The 22,899-nt window shown below is 43.3% G+C and overlaps 1 protein-coding gene across 1 annotated transcript; it reads right to left on the bottom strand.

Moving 5' to 3' along the window:
- Positions 1-529: 529 nt before the first annotated feature.
- On the bottom strand, positions 530-21,160 carry vwf (von Willebrand factor). The gene is made up of 53 exons (XM_039809250.1): positions 20,899-21,160; positions 20,695-20,746; positions 20,395-20,538; positions 20,019-20,121; positions 19,677-19,885; positions 19,251-19,417; positions 18,226-18,418; positions 17,275-17,444; positions 17,059-17,117; positions 16,901-16,947; positions 16,655-16,791; positions 16,425-16,563; positions 15,940-16,040; positions 15,656-15,851; positions 15,360-15,575; positions 14,770-15,016; positions 14,556-14,650; positions 14,098-14,249; positions 13,897-14,000; positions 13,680-13,818; positions 13,400-13,534; positions 12,732-12,878; positions 12,477-12,617; positions 11,794-11,892; positions 11,531-11,687; positions 10,824-10,991; positions 10,533-10,668; positions 10,112-10,421; positions 8,717-9,884; positions 8,529-8,633; positions 7,923-8,066; positions 7,706-7,849; positions 7,472-7,636; positions 7,265-7,311; positions 6,987-7,164; positions 6,480-6,721; positions 6,197-6,386; positions 5,752-6,093; positions 5,404-5,642; positions 5,089-5,191; positions 4,801-4,872; positions 4,284-4,388; positions 3,979-4,184; positions 3,737-3,886; positions 3,500-3,616; positions 3,052-3,232; positions 2,706-2,746; positions 2,500-2,616; positions 2,072-2,170; positions 1,366-1,494; positions 1,224-1,263; positions 1,035-1,132; positions 530-852 (listed from the first exon to the last, which is right to left on the bottom strand). Exons 1-53 carry the CDS (start codon positions 20,902-20,904, stop codon positions 667-669), a joined length of 8,577 nt encoding a protein of 2,858 aa, XP_039665184.1. The 5' UTR covers positions 20,905-21,160; the 3' UTR covers positions 530-666.
- Between the last annotated feature and the right edge of the window lie 1,739 nt (positions 21,161-22,899).

The raw sequence follows: 22,899 nt of genomic DNA, 5'->3' as shown, positions 1-22,899 counted from the left end.
CGGTGACACAGGATATTAAACCTGTTTCAAGCTCTTTGAAACTGTAATTGTTTGTCCTCTGTCACTAACAGACTTGTTTGTAAACTCTAACTTGAAGCACTAAAATTGATTTAAAAAAAAAAATCTTTAATGCTAAAAAGGGTCTAAAATAGCCAATGTATTACATAGTAGCAAAATGTCGGCTAAAGGTACATTTCCCTCCTGAATTGTAGTGGACTGGAAGTAAAAAAAGTACTATGAAATGAAAATACTCAAGTACATGTACTTTAAAGTTGTACTAATGTTTGAGAAACTGTACTTAGTTACGTTCCACCACTGGTATTTTGTTTAGTTTACTTGATAAAAATGTGATAAATTGATTCAAAATTGATCAACTTTTTTATTTTTAAAATTGTTAGCCAAGCTCAAAAACCTGAAGAAAATCAGTTATCACTTTTAAAATATTCAAACAGTTAACAAACATAAATCTCGACAAACCCATACATTTCAATAAGAATATTCAGATTACAACAAAACGCAGATAAAAAAGTAGGGCTTACAGAAACTGGCAGGTTTGTTTTATTGTTATTTGTGTTGTTATTTTTTAAATGGGTACATTTTACTTGAATACACACATACTGTCTACATTTATAAACTCTCTCGTTCTCTCTCACTCTCTCTTGTTCTCTAGGTACAGTGTTTGGACAGACAGTCACATGCAGTGACAGACAGGACAGTCTGGTGGCTACGAGTGCCGTTGGCACACAGGATGGGAACACTGAGAGGCTCCGTCTCCACAGCCGCACAGCACACACACTCCTGCTCCACAGCATCCCTCTCCAGGGAGTACATGGACTTACTGCGACATTTGCCCTGACAGACAGACATACAGACAGACAGACAGATGGACAGCACCACAGGGAGAGACAGAAAGGTTGGAATGGTGAGGGACGGTGTTACAGTAGGATTTCATTGAACTTTGCAGGCTAATCCTAGGAAGGAAAAGTATTAATCATCCTGTATGTGTGTGTGTGTGTGTGTGTGTGGTCTCTTACCTCACAGTAGTGCAATTCTATCTGGTTTTCTGATTGGCAATCATCCACTTTGATGAAGTTAAGCGTTCCTACTGTCCTCCGACATTCTGGCTCCGTACCTTCACACATGTACGCACTCTTATTAAAATCAGAGCATCCAAATTTTTCAAAATAGTGTAACAGTCTTGCAAGTGGCACAGCTCTACTTACACATCTCACAGCAGGTTTTTCCAATCTGGCTGACTTTCCCCTGAAAGCAATCAGGAGAGAAACATTCAATACAAATTTATGGCAGACACAGGAGTGGGAATACTGGGAGATGGATGAAGGGCAGCTTGTGTAGGAGTCGTACCCCCTGGTCCAGGCAAGTTTGGCGGTTAAAAGGAGGGCAGGTGGTCACTTTGGTTTGCAGGACAAGATCCCCTTTACTGTTTACACCACAGGTATACAGGTTGCAACCATCCTCGCTAGTGGTGTTCACCTGGAGGGAGAGAGGCACACACGTACATACAGTGTTTATGCTGCTAAAAAAACTGTTCTCTCCATAAAAATGTACTGAAGTAAACAAATGAACATTTGCATTTCTAATATAGACAAACTTTATTAGACTGTTTTTTTTTTATTTTGGCACACTATAGTAGAGTATAGGATAAAATTGTATATTATAGTGTGATATAACATAGCATAATATACTTAAGTTTAGTATAGTAGTATAGTAAGGTATGTTATAATATAGTAAAAATATAATAGGAACAGAAAAATAAGAATAAAAGTAATAATAGTCATATGTACACTAAAAACACCTCTTCTATATACAGAGGAGTAAGAATTGATACAGAATTGATAATTGATGAGTACAGTTGAGTAAAGTAGACTTTATTTGTTTGGTATAGCATAGCACATCATTACATGGAACAGTATTTTATAGTATAGTATAAAATAGTATATAAAAAAGTCAAAATATATAAAAATAATCATTACTAAGTTTCTTTGCAACAGCAAATGTGTGTGTGACAGGGTTCATGAGCTAAGCATTGTCTTTTCTGCTAAGCACCTACCTGCAGACTGATCAGTTTTCCATCTGGCCTTTGCATAAAGCAGGCAGTGGGAACACATCGACCACAGCAAGCATCTTCCTCCTTCTGCAAAGTGTATCCCTGAAAACATTGTGGTTAATAGTACTGCATGTTAGTTCATTTAGGAAAACATCAGAAGGACAGTACTTCGAAGACATTAATTTGCCTGGACCCTTTTGTGCAAATAACCTTGTGCTTACCTCTGTGAACGGAGTGAATCACAGAAAATGATGTGGCCACAATTTAATGAGTAGGGATGGAATGTGGTCAGTGGATTAGAAAATCTTTGTTGGTCTTTGATGAAAATGATGGACGTTGGAAGTTATTGGTTAGTCATGATGATGATGATGATAATGATGACAAATGATAATGGTATAATAAAAAAATAATAATGAAGGGATGACAGTTACCCTCGGGCAAGTGGGGCAGGTGATTCTCCTGCAGGACAGTCTGTATTTCCTCACGGCACCGTCCTCCACCATACACTCACAGTGTGTACACACGTCCACCATCAGCCTCTCCCCTGCCTGCACAAGCACACACAGATGGAGCACTGAAGGAACTATTCAAAACATTCTAATATGATAGAAGAGTGCTACTTTTCTGCACGACTTACTCCTATCACAGTGTTGTTGAGGACACAGGCATCCATCGGAGCTGTGGAGAGAAAAGCACAAAAAAAGTAATTGGCATCCATTAAACAGAGGTCTTTGAGTAAGGTCCGGTGAGGATTACTGGCTCTGGGAGGACACCAATGTGAGAGAGCCATCTGCTGGACAGACTCTGCGACTGCAACTTAGTATGTACTGTTAGTAGGGTGAAAGCTTGATAATTCAAGCATTTAAAATCATGCCTGCTAGTTGAAGGGCGGTCTCCTAACTCATAATGTCACCCTGCTGTACCAAATGGTGTCTATGTTGATGTTTTCCTAAGTGTGTAATTGCGTATGAATGTGCGTTTACCGCAGTGGCAGCGTGGGCAGCAATCCTGGGTGTTGCAGCGTAACTCGGTTCCCAGCGGGCAGGATGGAGTGTCCATAACAGAGCAGCTTACGTTTGTTGCAGAGATGAACACCTCGTCTTTCACTTTCACACACTGATTTAAGACACATTTATCATGTGGAGACTGCCATACCTCTCCCACCTATAAACAGACACAGATATTAGATTAAAATCATATAGGAGAGGAGATAAAGAGCTGCATCAACAATATACACTTTTTTCTGTACATACAGCCAGAAATGTATTTCCTAAGCAAGGGGTTATAAAAAAAAAAAGACATTATGCTGTATATGAAATTCTACACTTTATACCCTACAAAGAGTGCTATTGATGATCACAGGAAAAGAATAATTGCTAAGAATTTGTTGTCTATATTGTTCAGGCATGTATGATTTCTCTGCACACATACACGTCTGAGGTTTCCTCTAATCAGTGTGTCCCCGCGCATCTCTCCTGTTGATTCCACACAGCTGTTCGGTGTGCACTTTCCACAGCACTCTCCTTTTGATGGAGTGTATGAGGAGCCCTGAAATATATAATAATAAATATATATAGATTAATGGTTATAGAAGCATAATGCAAACATGTATGTTTGGTGTGTGTGTGTGTGTGTGTGTGTGTGTGTGTGTGTGTGTGTGTGTCCCACCTGAGGACAGGTTCGATCACACACAGGCGGTGTACACTGAGCAATGTGCAGTGATGTGTCTTTGTCCTGTAGCTGGGTGCAACTGCACTTCTCGCATCTTTCCTCCCATTCACTCCCCACTGGGTGAACCACGCCACCGACCACACACACCTGGAGGGACACACAATATTAAAACAGGATAGTTTAAACACTCACAGAAATGGAAACTGACGCATTTAAACAAACACATATTCCGTACACACCTTGTCTGGCAGGCAGTTGGTTTCTGTGCAACCACAGTCGTTGGTAGAGGATGATGTGATGAATCCAGCAGGGCAGGTGTGGGTGGAGTTGTGGCAGTTGCACACACATTCAAACACGTCGCAGCACTTTGTGTCTTTCGCTGACAGTTGGCGATGTGAGGGACAAGCGGGGGGAGCTTGAAGACCACACTCTTCCTTTTTGCAGACTGTGACGGGGAAAAGAGATTAAGAGAAACATGTAAAAGAGATCATATGGATGTGTGCTCTTGAGCTTGAACATAACAGAGAATGTGTACGTGACATACCACACTCGTGAATAGGTTGACATTCCCCGGGATTTTTCAGAACCACAGTCTGACCATCCTCACAGCGGGGCACTTCAGGCAGGTCGCAAGTCACCAGGTCACACACTGAAAAGTCACAGAGTGAGGCAGTCTGTTAAAGTCGGGCGAGATATACACTCTGAAATGCAAGTGCCTGATAAATAAAGACAAAATGTCTAGCCAAATTTGAATTAATGATTTAAGATGTTTATTTTATTAGCTTTTAACATAAAGGTGGTAGAGGTGTATTCGTTTGTCGCAACAAATTACATTGAACTCAATGCTGTTGCATTAGGGCTCCGCTGTATGAGCAATATATTCTGGCGTTTGGCACCAACCTTCCAATATCTCTTTTAGGTGCAAATCAGACCTAGTTTCATACATACATATTATATTATATTAAACATAGACAAGTCGGTTCTGCCCACTCTCATTTGATGAGGCTACTATAATATTGGATCTCGAAATAGAAACGTTATGCTACATGTTTTTAACATACCACACTCGTACTCTGGACAGCACTTAGACTCTCTCTTCTCTCTCAGGATCTCACAGGGGCCACATACTGGAGCTACACACACATACAGATGAATCATTATTAAAGTGTTACATCTAAACCAGCCATGCACTACTGGTAATATATATATATATACATATATATATATATATATATATATATATATATATATATATATATATATATATATATATAATACATATATATATTTTTAGCAAAACCAGATACTACTGTATAAGCATAAGCCGCAGTAACAGAAGGGGTGCTTGCCTTTGACGTCATTGCAGGGCCGGGCAGTGCAGTTGATGTGTTGTTGGTCCAAACACATGCAAATCAAACATGGGTTCTCATCTGGTACCCAACTCTGCATGTACTGTACAAACAAATCAAAATGTTAATTTGTATTGGTTGTATCAGAAATAAACACTAGAGGGCGCCCACAGAATACTTGATTGGTGAATACTCCAATGTTTGCCCCATCCAATTCTATCAGTATGTGTTTCTGTAATTGAGAAGTTAAACTGGGTTTTGCATCATTCCCTCACACATTTACTCATATTTTTCTTATCTTCCCATGTGTCTTACCGTATACGTGTGTCCATGATGGTCAACACACTGACCGCATGCTTCTGGTGATACACACCGTCCGTGATTCAAAACTGTCCCTCCAGTACAGAAACAGCCCTCAGTAGGTGTGTCCATACAGGATGACTCGTTACCCCTGGAAACCGACCAGTCGCCTCGCAACATCTTTGTGCTACCACAATCCTCTACACACCCTGTCCGACATGCATCATACTCCATGGAGCTGGGACACTGTAATGCTGTAACACACAGATCAAGCTGAAGTTTAGGCTAAGGCTCAGACTGGGTGTTAAACTTCATCCTCTATATTGAAACGTGTACACTTCCACATATCAAAAACTAACTTACGGCAGAGGTGGGGGCTCCTCCAGTCCACACACACACCTCTCTGTCTACAGAGGCGTGCATAGGCAGAAATGAGCTCACACACATCTGACTCCTCACATGCCTGCTCCTCACACTTGGCAAGGAAGACCTGGACAGGAATATGCCCATGGCACGGTTCAAACACCTCAGAACGTAGGGCCTGACATCCCATCGCTGCTCCAGACACACACACTGCCTTCCGCTTTGGCAGACACACGCCGTCATCTACAGCCACAGTCCAGTCGGAGATGAATGCTGGCTGGTCAGCGGTTGAGCTGCCATTACGCAAAGATAGGACGTTAAACTTTTCCTCTCCACAGGCACCTATACAGAGAGAAAATGGAGGTCAGAGCAATGTGGTAAAAGCTAATAAAGAGAGACAAACAGGGCTGACTTTTTTTTACACTTTTGAATAAATTTATGTTACCGCAGAGTCCAGCGGTGTGGCCTGTGGTGGTGGAGCTGAGCAGGCTGATGGTAAACTCGTTGCTCTGAGGAGTAAAAGTCAGGACGTAGCCGTGGTCTGACTTAAGCTGCAGCATCACTCCTCCATAACGCACCAGCTCTAGGCCAGCGAACCGCCACGGCAGTGCAAGTTCTTCCCTATCGATCACTGCCTGCTCGAACAAACACATAGTTAATAAATAACCCTTCATAGACTCACATATAATCATCAATTTCAGAGTGGAGGCGACAATCACATAGCTTACAGTCATGTCATCCTTCAGCAGCACTTTATGCGCTCCGTGGTTAACCTCCATGGCTTTCATGCAGACCTGGTTGTAATTCGCTGAGTCTTGACAAGGCCCAGTGTGGAGTTTGACCTCTGACCCTTCCTTGGTGCCTCTGCTGACAGTGAGAAGTGTATAGGAGCACAAACCCTCCCCATCGAGCCTCAGCGCAAAGCCGTCAAACCTAACCACATGATTGGTGGAGCTGCCCATACACATGCCTGTCAACACGCACGCACGCACGCACACACACACACACACACACACACACACACACACACACACACACACACACACACACACACACACACACACACACACACACACAGGCAGGAGGAAGAGAGTTATTGTACGGGAGCCAGAAACGTGATCCTTTAACAGTCAGTATAAATAGACTGGAATGCAAGTCTCCAGCACTCATTGTTAACAGCCCATGTGGGAAATGAAGAGCACTTTATATAGATGGGTTAAATGTGATGCACATACAAGGGCATTCCCAGTGGCAGCCACAGGTCTCCTGGACTCGGACAGGTGGCATGTTGTTTCTGCAGGCCGGCGGCTCCAGTCTGTCACAGCTGACTTTGTGGTTTTGTACTGTCACTGCTCCGCTGGGGTGACACAGGAGAGAGTGGCAGCCGTCCTCCAGCAGCCATGACTCACCAGGCTGAAACACATGAACAATTCATTATTAGTAGTGCTGTAATGGCTGTAAAAGGTCGCTGTACTGTTCTAATTTATATTCAACCTCAGCAGACACTACTCACCTTTCTCTCATTTCCATTATCATCAACACACAGTCCTGGTGGACCAGCTGAGAACCAAAGAAAATAACCAATATCATCATTATGATCAATTATCACCATCATTATAATGTATTATTATTAAAACTATCACTGTTCTTTAGTATTAGGTAGTAATAATTTTTACCTGGAAAAAATTAAACTGTGTGTGTGTGTTGTGTGTGTAAGCACCTCTGCAGATTCTCTCTGTGTAACCATGATCTAGAGTCAGCAACATCAGTAATTGATCCATGCTGTTCAAGTGCAGAGTGTTGTCTTGGTTGCCATGGTGACCAAGCACGCTAAGCTCACTCCTGTCATAGCCTGGTCCCACCCCGATGGGGAACACTGACACACCTGAGGGAAGAGACTCTGATCAGTGAAACTAAACCAGATCAGTGACAGAGGAAACAGTGATTTAGTTACCTGCTGCCAGTGCCTCGTTAGCTGCTTCTTTGACATCATCAGCGGATTTGTCAGTCACTAGCATCACCACAGCCTTGGCTACGCCGACTCTTCCACCGCTGACTGGCGAGATGGCCGTCTGCACAGCGAATCGCAGTGCAGACCCTGTATATAGACAGAGCAGTCAGCGTGTGTCTGCTTTAATGTGTGTGCACATATTAGTTTATATATAAAATACCTAGTGTGGGGGCAGCGGTGGTCCTGCTTGGTATGCTCTCCACCAGGTTCATCAGGTGGGATTTGCTCTGTTCATCCTTCCAAGTGAGATCTGCTGTGTTGGTGTCTCCATACTGAACCACACTCACCTGAGTGCCATTCAGCCCTGCATAAATAAACAAATTAAATCAATGTAGAAATGCACTGGAGGGAGATCTACAACCTGGTTACTTAAATACACATTAGTGATTGACATGTACCTTAAGGGTTAGTTATAGTGTTATAGAAGTCCTCAAAATGTTCTCAAGTGCACACCTATGAAACATGTTAAACCATATTAACATGTCTCCTCTTCTCTGTGTCCCTCATTGGTTAGCCAGTATCTTAATAAATGACTAGAAAACACTGGGTGACCACAAAACACTTAAAAATGATCCAAATTTAAACTTTTCCCAAAGCTTATCTGCCCCCTAAATGTCATGAAAACTTGCAAGATTTTGAAATATCATTGTGAAAGACAGACAAATTGAAGACAGGTAGAAGTAATAACAAAACTACACATCAGTGAAATGCAGTGCACATTACATAAAAAATGTAGTAGGGTATTTGGGGGCTGGGTCACACTTACCTATGTCAGCATTATTGATGAAAGCTTTGACAAATGTCTTCATGTCCTCAAACTGCTCTCCAGCCTTCAACAGGAACAACACATCCACAGGCTTCTTACATGGCACTGTGTAAAGATATGCTCACAAATTAACACAAGCTAAGGACTCCTTGTGGAGTGAATGATTGAAACAAATGTGTCTTCTGTACCTGAGGTTGGAAGGCTAGAGAGTGTTGGAAGGACCAAAGGTGGCAGTGTAGGAGAGCGGGGCCTGACTGTGGTGCGTGTGATATTGACTACACGATGTACCAGGGTCGTCAGACGGTCGTAGTCATCAACAATCAGCGGGCGTTGAGGGAAGCTTAATGGTAGCAAGTCAATCTCACGTATTTTTGATCCAACACCAATTGGATACACTTGTGTGTGGGTGCTCGTAGATGGCGGGCGAGTTACTGTGTCAGTTGGCGGGTTTTCTGTCACAAGGAAGACCAGCTGAGGAGGGGTGGGGCCGCGTGAAGGCTGGACCGTAGCCATTTCTTGAAAAGTCGTAGCGACAGCTGCGCCTGTGTTCGTCTTACTTCCACCCTTCCAACGGATCTCCCTCAGTCGTTGCCGCAGCAGGGTCCTCTGTCCCCTCAACTCCCAGCGATGGATCTCCACAGTGACCGTTACTGAGTACTGGATCACAGTGATACGAATGACCTCCTCCTCCTCCTCCGTCAGCTGTGAGATAACTTCCTCCAGGAAGAGGAGCGACTTGGTAAAGTTGACCTCGCCGACTGCATCAGAACCTTCCAGGATGAAAGTCACATCTTTGGCTGGAGAGATGGAAGATGGCAATGTGGTGAGGGGAGACAGGCCAGAGGGGGAGGTGGATGTAGGAGTGTTGGGGAGATGTTGTGTGGGGTTGGGCTCCAGGCGAGGAGCCAGGGTTGTGGTGGTTGTGCCCTGCCGAGCTTTACCCGAAGTGGACTTTGGCGTTGGAGGTTTCTCCACCTCAGGCTCCATCCCCAAGGTGCAGAGGTAATCATTCAGCTCTAACAGACGATCAGGCAGCTCACCTGTGCTACTCAGCACATAGGCCCTGTTTTCTGGGTTGGCCTTGGTGATGTCATTAATCTGCCCCATGTTTACCCCAGGACCCAGCGCCACTGTCAAGGTGGTGATGGCTTTCCTGCGGAGCATCTTGACCATGGCACGGACGGGGCGAGGGTTGGCACTAGCAGTCAAGATGATGGCAATGCGGCCAGCATTGTCACGCTTGTTTTTGTCATAGATGTTGATAACTAGATACTTGACAGCCTCATCCAAGAAGGCTGCATCGCCACCTGTGTAATGCAGATCATGCACAGTCTTCTTAAACAGCCACTTCTGAACCTATGGGCATAAATGAAAAAAAAAAAAAAACAGGAAGATCAAGCAACCAGGCGTGGACAATTATGATGACATTCCGTTTACGTGAGTCAGCAAAGCAGCTGATTTCTGGGCAAAATTTGAATGACCAACGAATTGTTATTCCACAGAATTCTTAATCCAGCACTGAATATTTGTGCAGCTATACACTGTTTTGCTGTGTCACATATGTCCAATGTATGTTTATCTACCTGCAGGTCATATGTTTTGACTCCAGAGTGGTATAGCAGCACTGTAGCTCGGGTGTGAGCTGAGCCCATGCGGAATCGCTCAACCACTCCCAGTATAAACTCTTTGGTTGCCTGAAATTCGTCTTCACTCAGGGCTTCTGAACCATCCAATAGGAATGCCAGATCCATGGCGCGGTCACACGTGCCCTCGGGCATCAAGGTGGTGAAGGGCAGGGTCGTGAAGGTGGCATAGGCAGGTGTTGGAGTGGGAGTCGTGAACATGGCAGATGAGGGACAAACTTCACAGCTCAGCGTGTTGTTGTCACAGTGACTTTAGAAAAGAAAAACAAAGCATCTTAATATGTGCAAATAATCAAATTACAAAGCAATAATTACCAGAAAATATGCAGACTTGTTGCAGAGTCTTCTAATGCGGGATTACCATATCTTGCAGTGGTCGGGGTCATTGTGGTTCAGGATGACCTTGTTGCCGTGGGAAATTCTCTGACCCTCATGGATACACACCTGACACTGAGAGGGATCTACACAACGCATGGCCACCTCATCCAGTAGTTGGCCTAACAAGAAAAAAGGCTGAAACTCACCTACACTATTTGCATATTTGTACAAGAATATATCCAATTATTTGTATATTGTATTAACATTTTGCATGCTTAAAATATACAGTATTTGCATTTGTAAGAGTTGTATGTCCAGTGAGTATTTTTGGCACCTGGGGGGCAGTAGGCATGGCAACCTTCCACACATGAGAGTGAACAGTGCAGGGGATCTGGGTGCTGGCAGGTGATTGGACAGGCAGGGCCACAAGTGTTATACCTCCACTGGCATAACTCCTCCGCTACACCAGGGCTCTTGGGGTTCAGCTCCTCACAGCTCATGGCTAAGGTGACAAAATTTAAATTATAGTTTTATTAACCATGCGACACAATGTGGCCTCTGCTTTTGACCATTCCTAACTACATAGGTCTCTATCTTCAAGATAAATATGATCTCTGACCTGTATAATAAAGTATTCGGTAATGTAGAAAAACAATCCTTATCTGAAGAAATTCCTAAAGAAATTCAGAAAATAACTACAAAAGTGTTAACTCTAATTAATAACACAAAAGGTGTTATGTGGGGGAACAATAGCTGTACTGAAAAGTAGTGGTGTTGTGACTGTGGTATGTTGTTAAGTTGATCTAAAAAAGGAGAAGAGCTGCATGGGAGTTAACTTGTGCCTCTGACAGAATTCTTTAATTATTATTTTGTTTTGGTTTTCTGCCACTTAATTTTGACAGCTTAGAAGACACTGCAAATTGGTTTAGCTTGATCGAGCAGCCATGATGTATTTTCCTGACAACAAAGTATAATTCAGACAGAAAATAACTGATGGAAATGACAAATGTCTGGAGCAATGGAGAAATTCTTCACACTCACGGCAAAGATCATTGGATCTCCAGCTGATTGATACACCCCTCTCTGAACAGGCCTGAGTGTAGGCCGCGATGACATCACAGAAACACGCACAGTCGCCCACTGAGGGACAAGAGCATGCTGCCTCCACACACATCTCTACATAGGGCTCTGCATCCACCTAGAAACACATATACACAATACACATGTTAAGAAAGACCAAGTGCATGAACCGAACAATGCATGTGGTGTCGTGGGATATCTAGTGTGTCAGTAAATATACTCACCTGGCTGTTACATTCTCTGAAGAGAGGACCAGTGATCACACGACATGACTGCTCCACTGTTACCAGTTTGACAATGTTGTCGCTGCAAGGCGCGGGTATCTATACACAGACGAACACACAAATTTAGTACGACAGTATCTACATCTCATCCTATACCAGAAATGTAATAGGTAGTCATTTAAGAATCAAACTAGTGTTTTCGTATTTTTCACAACATTAACTACAAATCATGCATACTTTACGTGATGGCAAACCTATTTCCAAAGTATAATTTACATTTTAAGGTTGATTTCAAATCTTCCAGGCAACCATTACATTTTAGTCAGTCAGTATGGTACAAAACTCAACTCGCACAGACTTGCCTGAGGTAAATCATCCATCACGGTAAACATGTAGTCTGCCCATTGACAGCCCATCTGGTATACTTATACTATATACATATACAAACAACAAAATTCCATGGTCCTAAAGTGCCCCGGATCTGGCTGCGAGAACAGGACCATGTATGGAACTGTTATTGTTGTATACAATAAGGTTCCATACATGGTCCTGTTCTCGCAGCACTCGCAGCCAGTCATATTAAAAGAGCTGGCCCTAAATTGTTCTGAAACCAAAGCTAGAGAGGAAATATCTTATTTTGTAATTTGAGTGAACTGACCCTTTAATCTAAGACCAGACTTTACCTCTGTTACATCGGCACAGCTAGGAATAACCTTCCACGAGTTCCCAAAGTGTGAGGAGTCCACCTCCAGCTGGTTGTTACTGCTCACCAAGTCGTTGTTGACGTTCCCATCAAAGTTACCACACAGGCCGCACACCCGGCCCTACACGCAATAAAATGTATGTATAACAAAAAGAACATGTTTAATATAAAAACAAATGTGAATAAAACCAACAAGGTCCAATCAGTCGAAAGTAGTGTTATAATACATACGTACCCTGTATGTGGCTGAGATGTGAACCAGGAGGCGAGTTCCCTTGTCCCAGCTGAGGGAAATGTGTTTCCCCAGCAGAACGGTGTAAAACTGACCAGATTGCAAAATCTCCACCTGTGAGCTCTGTAGCACCGGCCTCTTCATCTTCACCTATAAGAGGGAAGATTCCAGCCATGGATGTATATACTCACAGGTCGCATCTAAAAAGTTTGGTTGCAAGACTGAGTAAAGCTGAATATAAGTTATGAATGTATCAGACATCTGATATTTGGTTGTGTCTGATAAAGTTGGCTGCTTTACACATTGTAAATTTACAATTTTTTTATGGTTTATATCAAAATGTAAAACAAAAGGCACCATGCTTGTCCCTGCATTAGAGTGAATAACCATTACACTACATTGTTTTTTTAACTACTTCTGTAAACACTTTTCTCTATATTAATCTTATATGCTCATTGCTTTTAAGTGACTAATCAGATACCTAGTTCAAGTTGCACACATGCTCATAGGTGCATGGCTACTATGCATGCATAGTACATATACAAACCTAAATTATAAACATATCGTTTCATGAAAAACAACAACAGGGCGATCGAAACAGGCAGGTGTAATGCTCTCCCTGAGGAGAAAATGTGAGTTAGTATGGGTATGTGTGTTTGTGAGTGTGTTACCTCTCCATGTTGCATTACGATCAACCCTCCCTGGTAGAATATCGTGATAGCTTTTGCACAGCGATGTCCCACAATTCCACAGGCCTCATTCTCCACGAGCACTCTGAATGAACCCTCTTCTCCGTTACACATATCCTATTGTTAGTGAAAGTAGAAAAAGACAAAAGTAGGGAAAGGATAGAGAGATTAAATGAAATAAATGCATGTTGCATTTTCCTGTTTTGACACCAGTCTATTGTTCAATCAACCCTGGAGTTATTTTTTAATATCTGTCTCTTACCTGGACTAGGACATATTGGCAGAGGCCGGGAAAAGAGTATTTGAAGCCATCAAAAGTAATGTAATGCCCTTCCCCCACAGTGCGGCACACACCATTGCACGCCTTCTCTGTGCAGCGCCACTTCCTGTTCTCACACACACTGTAAACAAGAAGGCCTGTTAAGCAAGCACATTGCAGGTGTTCTCCTTCATAACCATGTATGCAACAAGTATTATACCAGGTGTTGCAGTCCACGGAGATTGCCTGTCCTGATGCATATGGCCTGTTGTTATGGTAACAGGGACACTGTTCCGGTGCAATGCAGTCTCTGCGGTGACGTACCTGAAATCAATACGCTTATCAATCAGCATGTTCTATTTTAGAGGTTTGGTGCTTTATCGAAAACACACACACACGAAGATCAGACACCACCACCTACTGTGCCGGGAGGACAGAGGCAACCAGGGATGCAGGCGAGGCTGACACAAGGCAGATCCAGATTCTGGCATGTTCTGGCACACTCAAGGCCTTTTTTTCCTGCATCACACTCTGTATGGACTAAGGGAGGATGGCACTGGGCTGACCGGCGCTCTGCATACACAAAAACAAACACAAAAACAAACACCAATGTTACAGATCAGTTTAGTAAAATGTAAAATGGATAAGGAACTCAGGAAAGATAATAAAGCAGTTTAACTTTAATTGCCAAGTAAAACTAACAGGATTATTTACAGTGATCAGACCATATTGGCCCAGTTGTTCGTTGCATTTAAGGGCGGCAAAGTCTCATGGTAAAAACAAATGGTCAAATCAAAGACACCATATTGATAGTGAATTATACAAGTCACCAAACACATGGACATTGTACAGAGCTCCTGTAAAATATTGAAATTGTACCTCTGGATGGTGCCGTGTCATCATCATAGAAGAGGTCAGACAGTGAAGTACTCATTTCAGGGGAGCTACAGCGCATGGTGCCATTCTCACAGTAGCTACACACACAGGCACACGAGAACAACACAAAAAGTGAACATGTATCTATTAACCACAATAATCATTAGCACATCATAATTGGCATAGTCTGTGAATACACACATTGACAGTCACTGACCAGATGCTGCTGTGATCCGCGTACACATCACTAGGCTGGTAAAGCTGTCCATCATGCAGGCAGGTGCACAGGTCAGCTGTCACACATTCTCCGGAGTCGCTCAGGTACTTTCCAACAGGACAAAAGCAGCCCTCCTCACATACCCTCTCCCCCTCACATCCAGCCTCAGCGCCAGACAGAGCACGGCACGTCCGGTCGCACAAACTCCCACAGGCCTCATATACCTGGCCTCCAGTGCACTCCAGCTCTGACAACATCAAATCCGGGTAGGGTTAGGGATCTAGTCTCCGTTAAACTGTTTTTATCTCTAAGAAATAGTGTACCCAACTTTTCCGTTGCCAGAATTATAATAGATCTTTGTTATTTGTGATGATTGTTGCAGTACTCTTGATGATGCAAATATTCAAATGTGGTGCTTACATCCTGATCTTCACCTACGTAGAGCTGTGGCTAACCCAGATCATTATTGTACTATGGCTTTTGCTCTACAATGCTGTTTTCTGTCTAAAAATGGAATGAAGTGTTTGTATGGTTACTAGTGTTTGTGCATATGAATGATGAGCTGTAAATGGGTTCAGCGTGAGAGTTACCACAGAGTGAAGGAGACCTCCAGTTGAGCAGCACTCCTCTGGAAGTGCAGGCAGCTGCGTAGGCAGACAGAGCAGAGCAGAGGCACTCCTCACTGTTCACACACGCACACACATCATACCGACAGAACCGCTGGAACGGACCCGGGTTCACCAGATAGTGGCACGGACTGAACACGTCTGACATCATCACCGAACATGCCTCTTCTGCAAAACGCACTAAAAGGTGCAGGAGGGAGTAGAGGTTAATGATTTTGTGTTTTTTGTGCTGATGTGTGTATCTATACGGAAGTGTATACCTCTTTTGGGGTTAATGGCACATGGATCAGTCTCATGTTTGTGGGTAGATTCACAGTCTCCGTTGATCCTCCATGACTGGCCAAACGCCTGAGGACCCGCCTCGACTAGACCAGATCCAGACAAGAAGTCATCACCTTGGTTACCATTAAAGTTACCACAGAGACCGCAAGTCTGCCCTTGCCATCGGGGTCCCAGCTGGGGGGGAGGTGGACAGAATTCAGTTAAGTTGTTTGCTAATCTTTTTGTTCCACATGTACCATTATCAAAAAAATGATTGCTCTACCTTTAAAAGCACACGGCCTCGCCCATCCCAGTCCAGATGAAGGTCATCTCCAAACGTTACACGCACAGAAGACTGCACAGATCTCTGGATATGCAGGCGGCCTGTAAAATTGCACACACAGAGACCTGACTAGTTGAAATCAATATGATGATAAACAATTAACAATCCTTTCAATAACTTAAAATTATTTTGCTGATAATAAATCAGGTCGACATAGGTGCATTCATTGTTATTTGATGTTTATATGCTGGTGTTGATTGGATGTCCATTCTGGATGTCTCCAGAATGGAAATTGTAGTTTTTGTTGCATCTTTGAGCCAATGTTTTGTCCTCTTCAGAATATAACAGGTTAAAGTGCAATATTTTCAGTACTTTCTCTAAGCTACTTCAGGCCTTATTATAAGTATGACACCATATACAGAATAATATGCTTAAATGGTCTATAAAAAGTGGATCTTATCCACTATTGTGCCAAAGCAGCATACCATGATGCATTGGGGTCTGGATGTCCATGCTGTTGACAGAGACAATTCCTCCATGCTTCAGCTTCACTGTCATGTCCTCCAGAGAGGACAGGCTGAGCGTCACCGAGCGTGTGCACACAGCATCCTGATCATCTGCACACTGAAACACAATACCAACAACCCAAATACTGTAGATTATAAGCAGCTAGAGGCATGAAAGTGACACAAAAAAAATCCCAAACATCCATTACCTGTATGTTCTCAATAATGACAGAAAACCCGTTATCTGTGCAATCTCTTGCCAGCAGATACTGACAGTGACCAGTGAAAGTGAAGAACTTGTTGTCAAAGGTCTTGAAGTGAGACTGGCCCACCACCAAGCACTCACCTACGCACAGACAATGAAGACATAACACCAGAAATTAGCAACCCGGGACTTTATTTACCAGTAGAATGTGTAAGTCAGTGCATTGACTGCTACTGTACATCTCTCTCACCAGGGCAGCCTTCATTGGTGCATTCCCAGGAACCGTGACGGCACACACTGCAGGAAAGAGACAATTTAGTCAGGAAGCCTTATATTTTTTATATAGCAGTATTTCTGTATTAGTGTAATTACTGTATACATGTTCCAGCATGCATATTGCTCCCTCACCAGGTGTTGCAGTCCTGAGAGATAGTGGATCCTGGTGGGAAGTCCCTGCACACAGGAAACTGGATATCCACACGATACATCAAAACTACCATGAGAAACAAACACACACCATGTTACAACTACTAGTAAATTCAGAAAGGAACTGAGATATCCACACAGCAATACCATCAAAACCACTGAGAAACAAACACACACCATGTTACAACTACTAGTAACAGAGCCACAGAGAGTGAAAGAAGGAGATACAGTGAGTGGGAGGTTACCAGGGCATGTACAGCCATCCACACACTCTTCCTTGCAGACCTCCTGGATGTTGAGACTATGGCAGGTTGTAGAGCAGGACTTGGTGCATTCACTGTACTGCATCCCAATTGGACACCTGGGGACTGAACACACAAACACACACATTGAAATCATTAATGTGACTTCATAGCTTGCAACTACTTTCTTGTGGTGGGATTTCCAGCTTACGAACTCATGCTATGTAAATTGAGACAGTGGTACCCCAGGTCTCATTCAGGTCAATATCCAACATATAATATCATAACCTTTCTAGGCAGAAGAGTACTTCAACTTTGTGACTCCATAGATTCATAAATGATAAATTAATGTTTTGTTTCAGGTCTCCTTTCGGATGTCGGTGGGACTGCCACACTTTTGGATACTTCCATAAGAGAGAGAGGTAGACTAAACTAGGCTTTAGCATCTGTGTTTTAGGCGCTTGAAATATCTTTGTTTACATTGAAGGTTCAGCTAAATGTAATGCCTCCAGCATGAGTTTAAATACACCTTCAGGGGGCGCCTGGATAGCTCAGTTGGTAGAGAGGGCACCCATATACAGAGGTTTACTCCTCAACACAGCGGGCCAGGGTTCGACTCCGACCTGTGGTCCTTTGCTGCATGTCATTCCTCCCTCTCTCTCCCCTTTCATGGCTTCAGCTATCATGTCAAATAAAGGCCTAAAAATGCCCAAAACATAATCTAAAAAATAAATAAAAATACACCTTCAGGAAGATGTTGAAGATGGCATGGCACCTACACTGTACTGTGTAATCATAAACTCTCCTCAATTGAGAATTCTTTATATGCTCCTGTGTAATTCATCAAAGTCTCCCGAACCTTCTTCACGTATGTGAAATGAGTTGTGCTGTCCTGACAAAAACTTACAGCACTGGCTCTCCTCCAGCCAGCCACGAAGGAGTATGCCGTGGGCGTGGCACGTGCGAGCGTACTCCAACAGGAACGGACAATAACAGTCCTCCTCCTCCCTCTGGTCACAGTGACATGCCTCCTCCTGACACAGCAAAAGGAACGCCTCAGGAGAGACCAGGTGGGCACAGTGCAGAAACACGCTAGACGTCTAAAGACACACACACACCCACACACACACACACACACACACACCAACCACGGCGGCACCCACCAAAAAACAAAAACACACACACACACACACACACACACACACACACACACACACACACACACACACACACACACACACACACACACACACACACACACACACATGCAAGATTAAGGAGTGATGTGGTTAAATAAAGGGGAATTCCAGGGCCCCAGTTCTTTGTGAGTGAAAAACTTAGTATTCTTGTCTTGTCATGCATGAGCTGTTGTGTCTTGTCAGCAGTAAATAAGGGGCAATGGGTTCTAACAATGACACTGGGTGGGTTTTAAGATGAGCTACTAGTGTGATGATTAATGATTAATGATCATGATTAAAAATATTTGTATCTACAAAAGGGGGGCCCTGCAGAAAACGTAACCACTGAGTTAGGCAAACAACTATAATATACATGTTACAGTACTGCACTCAGACCTGTCAGATCTGTTTGTTACCAGCTGTTTCTTTTTAATGAAACATTCATACTGTATATGCACATTGGCACCAGGACGAAAATTATGAATGATAAAAATAAGTTTCTAAGAATAAATAAAAATTGCATAGTCATGATTATAAGATAATAAGTAACATGTATGACACAATTATGAGATTTTTGGGGGCATCTTATGCCTTTATTTTTTTTAGATAAAAGAAGAGAGGTGAAAGAAATGAGGAGAGAGAGATGGGTAATGATATTCAAGGTGATGTGATGTGTGAACCGGGGACGTTGTGGTCCATAGTTTGGCACCTTAGCCCGGGGCCACGCCCATGAAATCCTTACAGATGTCCTTACACATGTATGTGAGCATGAGTACGTGTGTGTAAATTGTCCTCTTACCGCTGTGGTCTCTTTTGTGCTGTTACAGGACTGGCTGGGACTTGAGACACGTCGACATGACTGATCAGCTCCCTTCACTGCCCACGAATTCGCAAAATCATAACTGTCCTCTGTTGGAAATCCTGAAAAAACACACATAAACGAGTTGGAGGGTTTCTCCTTAATCTCATCCTACCACTACTGTTCCTCTTGCTTTCTTTCACCTTGTTATCTTTTCCTGTACTGACCTGCTACACTTCCTGTTGCTGAGTGCTGCTGACTCAAATCATTTCCTAGATTCCACTAATAATGAACTCTCCCTTGTTTCACTCTCCAACATTCACATATCCCACGTACGCACACAGTTATAGACTTTGACACCATTTGCCAGTCTGATCTTACCCTCTTGAGCAGTATATTCATCAGCTGATACAGAGTTGAAGTTGCCACAGAGGCCACATGTGCGGTTGGCATGGTGTTTGGTCAGTGTCAAGGCAATGTTGGCGCCATTATCAATGGTAACAGTGAAGCCAAACTCCTCACTCCAGAGCTTATAAAAGCCAAGCTCTGAGCCCACAAACACAGCATGAGATGCATAGGGAACAGATAGTCTGCAAAAAAGGAGATACACATCAAGCCTCCCCATAATCATAATCAAACCAGGTGAGCTATTCTGCAATAAGGCAACATTAATACACACATACATTATGATTATTGCATGCCATCTTAATTGTATTACTCAACCTTTTTCCTCCTTGTGAAAGCCGTCCGTCTACAGACAGGTGCAGCTCAAAGGCGTCCCCCAGAAACAGAGTGACTCCAGTTCTTTTGCCATTGACAAAATCACCTGGGGATAGAAACACACATTTATTTAATTATCAAATCTTATACTGACAATTATGTCTGAATTAACAATAATGATCTTTGATTCTTAAGAAAATGAAAAGGGAGGATAAATGAGTAAGCTATTTCAAATGTCACTGGAAGTACGTACACTGTTTTAAATCAAACCAAGGGCAGTGGCTATGCACAAGCCACTGAGCTGCACTGGATGAGCATCAGATGTCATTAGAATTCAAATCTGTTTGTTTCTCTATAGAACTGTCTGAGTGTGACTCACCCAGCAGTGTGAAGGAGCGATGGCTGCAGTCTCCAGCCAGCAGGTAGCTGCAGTCTCCAGGAAACTCATACAAAACACCGTCAAACGTGTGGACGTGGTGTCGTCCGAACAGACTGCATCTCCCGCTCATACCTGCCACGCAAGCTGGACACACGCATAATACACTTATAAGAACAGACTGTAGAAGGACAAGTGGGGATCATATGCAAACCATTTTGCATGTTAATTAATTGTCTATAAGACAAAGTGCCACTTTTGAGTACTAAAAAGAATTTGCACATCCTCTGATGTCACACTTACCTGTCAGATGCAGGAGAACCCAAATTTCTCGCAAGTACCTCCACGTACACACCTGAAACACAGATTAATATGCCCTCCATTATCATCACCATCACCTATACTAGCATTATCCTCTCATATCTAACTATCACATTACTGTGTGCTGTGCACCGCCTGTTTAAAAAACTAATCTTTCTTTAGTTCTCAAACTCCAGTTAGTCCTACCTCCATGGCTCCAGTTAATCCACAGAGTTGCAAGGAAAAGGCAAACACAATCCAAAATCAGAAAATCCAAACGTTGCACTTTTAGACCTCACACAATCAAGGCATAATGATGCAGCGTGATGGTCTGTGTCAAACCTAGGCTCAACTGAGAAGTTGGTCAAAGGCTCAACCACCCTGGAATCTATTTTATAGCAAAGAACGTACCCCCTGCCTAGCTGCCACTGGCTTGTCTTTGAGACCCCTCCCCTCGCCAGGTTATGTCAAAAACGAAAGAATATCACTCTGTCCAAAGCTCAGTGCCTGCAGACTAACACCATCAAACACACTCAGCAGGACAATACCAGGATATGCCCACTGATCGCCTGGCTGAGTGATTGGTGTACACAGACGTATCTGTATCGGCGCCAACCCAAACAACTTTTGTGGAAAACACACTTACTGGAGATATCTCACGCAATAACACATGACTAAGCTGCCCCAAATTACACACACACACACACACACACACACACACACACACACACACACACACACACACACACACACACACACACACACACACACACACACACAGACACATACACACACACACACACACATACACACACTCTGGGAACGTGTATGGATCAACACTCCCAGGTGCAAACTTCCCCTATTATCTGGCAAAAAGACAGTATTCTGTGTCTAAATACAGTATGCCTATCCAATGCTGGGACCACTTTGCAACACTGTTTTAGCTCTGTTAAAATGTTTTTAAAGCCCTGTATGCCCTCACAGGTGTTTTCATTAGACCTTTCTTCAGGTTGATGTTGATGTTGGGTGCAGCAGCTGTGCTGGAAATGGACTTGGTGTGTAGGTGTTATTAATAACAGTAACAATGGCTCTGTTTTATTCAAGTGTCCCATTAAACCATGACAGTTTGACAGCGAGTCAGTATGCACAATACCAGGACCCTGGAACTGAAGCAGCTATGTACGTATATGAATTCAGCAGTTTTCCTACTGTGACATGTCAGGATATCTTCTATGAAAAGCCTTGTAGACCTTTTTCACGGCAGACATTTGACTTGTCATAGAAAGAAAAGAAAAGGTGACGATGGCTCAGTTCCAGCAGCAGATGCCAGAGAGCCAGTACGCACGATACAAGAACCCTGGAACTAGCTCACCTAATTAGAACACAGTCATTTTTTTTCCAGTGACAGTGACACTGGTATTGTTTTTACCTGGTGAGTCTGTGTGTGTCATCATGGAACAGCGTGTTCCTAGAGACACCTACTGTAGCAGGACTACCACAGAGGCGGTTTTGAGTACTGAAAGGTGTTTCTTTGTCTGTCTGTGGCCAGATTTTCTCACTGCAATAGCACCACAACCGTGCAAGATGCAGTCACGAAACATCACAGGTGTGTGGTTGAGATTAGAATGAAGGTTGAGTTCAAAGTTGGGTGGGGTCCAAACAAAGGCCCTGGAAGTAAGGAGATAGAGTAGGGAAGGGGCTTCCCTACTCTACCTCCTTACTTCCAGGGCCTTACTTCCAGGGCCCCTGGCCCGATAACTGTGGAAGATACAGTTAAGAAATTTTACAGGTGTGTAGTTTAGACCAAAATGAAGGCTGAGCTCGAAGATGGATGGGGTCCGAGCAAGGGCGAAGAAGTTGGGGGTAGGAAGTAGGGAAGGGGCCATTGGCCCAACCACTTTACGCCGTTGGCCCGATTTGGCATCATGGCTGGTATGATCCCATCACAAGATGATCTCTAGTAGCGGTCAGGCCGCAGGTTCGACTCTGACCTGCGGCCCTTTGCTGCGTGTCATTCCCCCTCTCTCTCCCCTTTCATGTCTTCATCTGTCCAATGGAAATAAAGGCCTAAAATGCCCGAAAAAATAATCTTAAAAAAAAAAGATGGTCTCTAGTATTAAGTCTCATTTTTTAATTGACAACAATCTATCAAGTTGGCAGTTGTACATTTTAATAAATTGTTGATAATGGATTTTTGGTCCAGATCCT

The sequence above is a fragment of the Perca fluviatilis genome, chromosome 8, assembly GCF_010015445.1.
Source record: "Perca fluviatilis chromosome 8, GENO_Pfluv_1.0, whole genome shotgun sequence".
Taxonomy (NCBI): Eukaryota; Metazoa; Chordata; class Actinopteri; order Perciformes; family Percidae; genus Perca; species Perca fluviatilis.
This window is presented reverse-complemented; position numbering and strand designations above follow the sequence as displayed.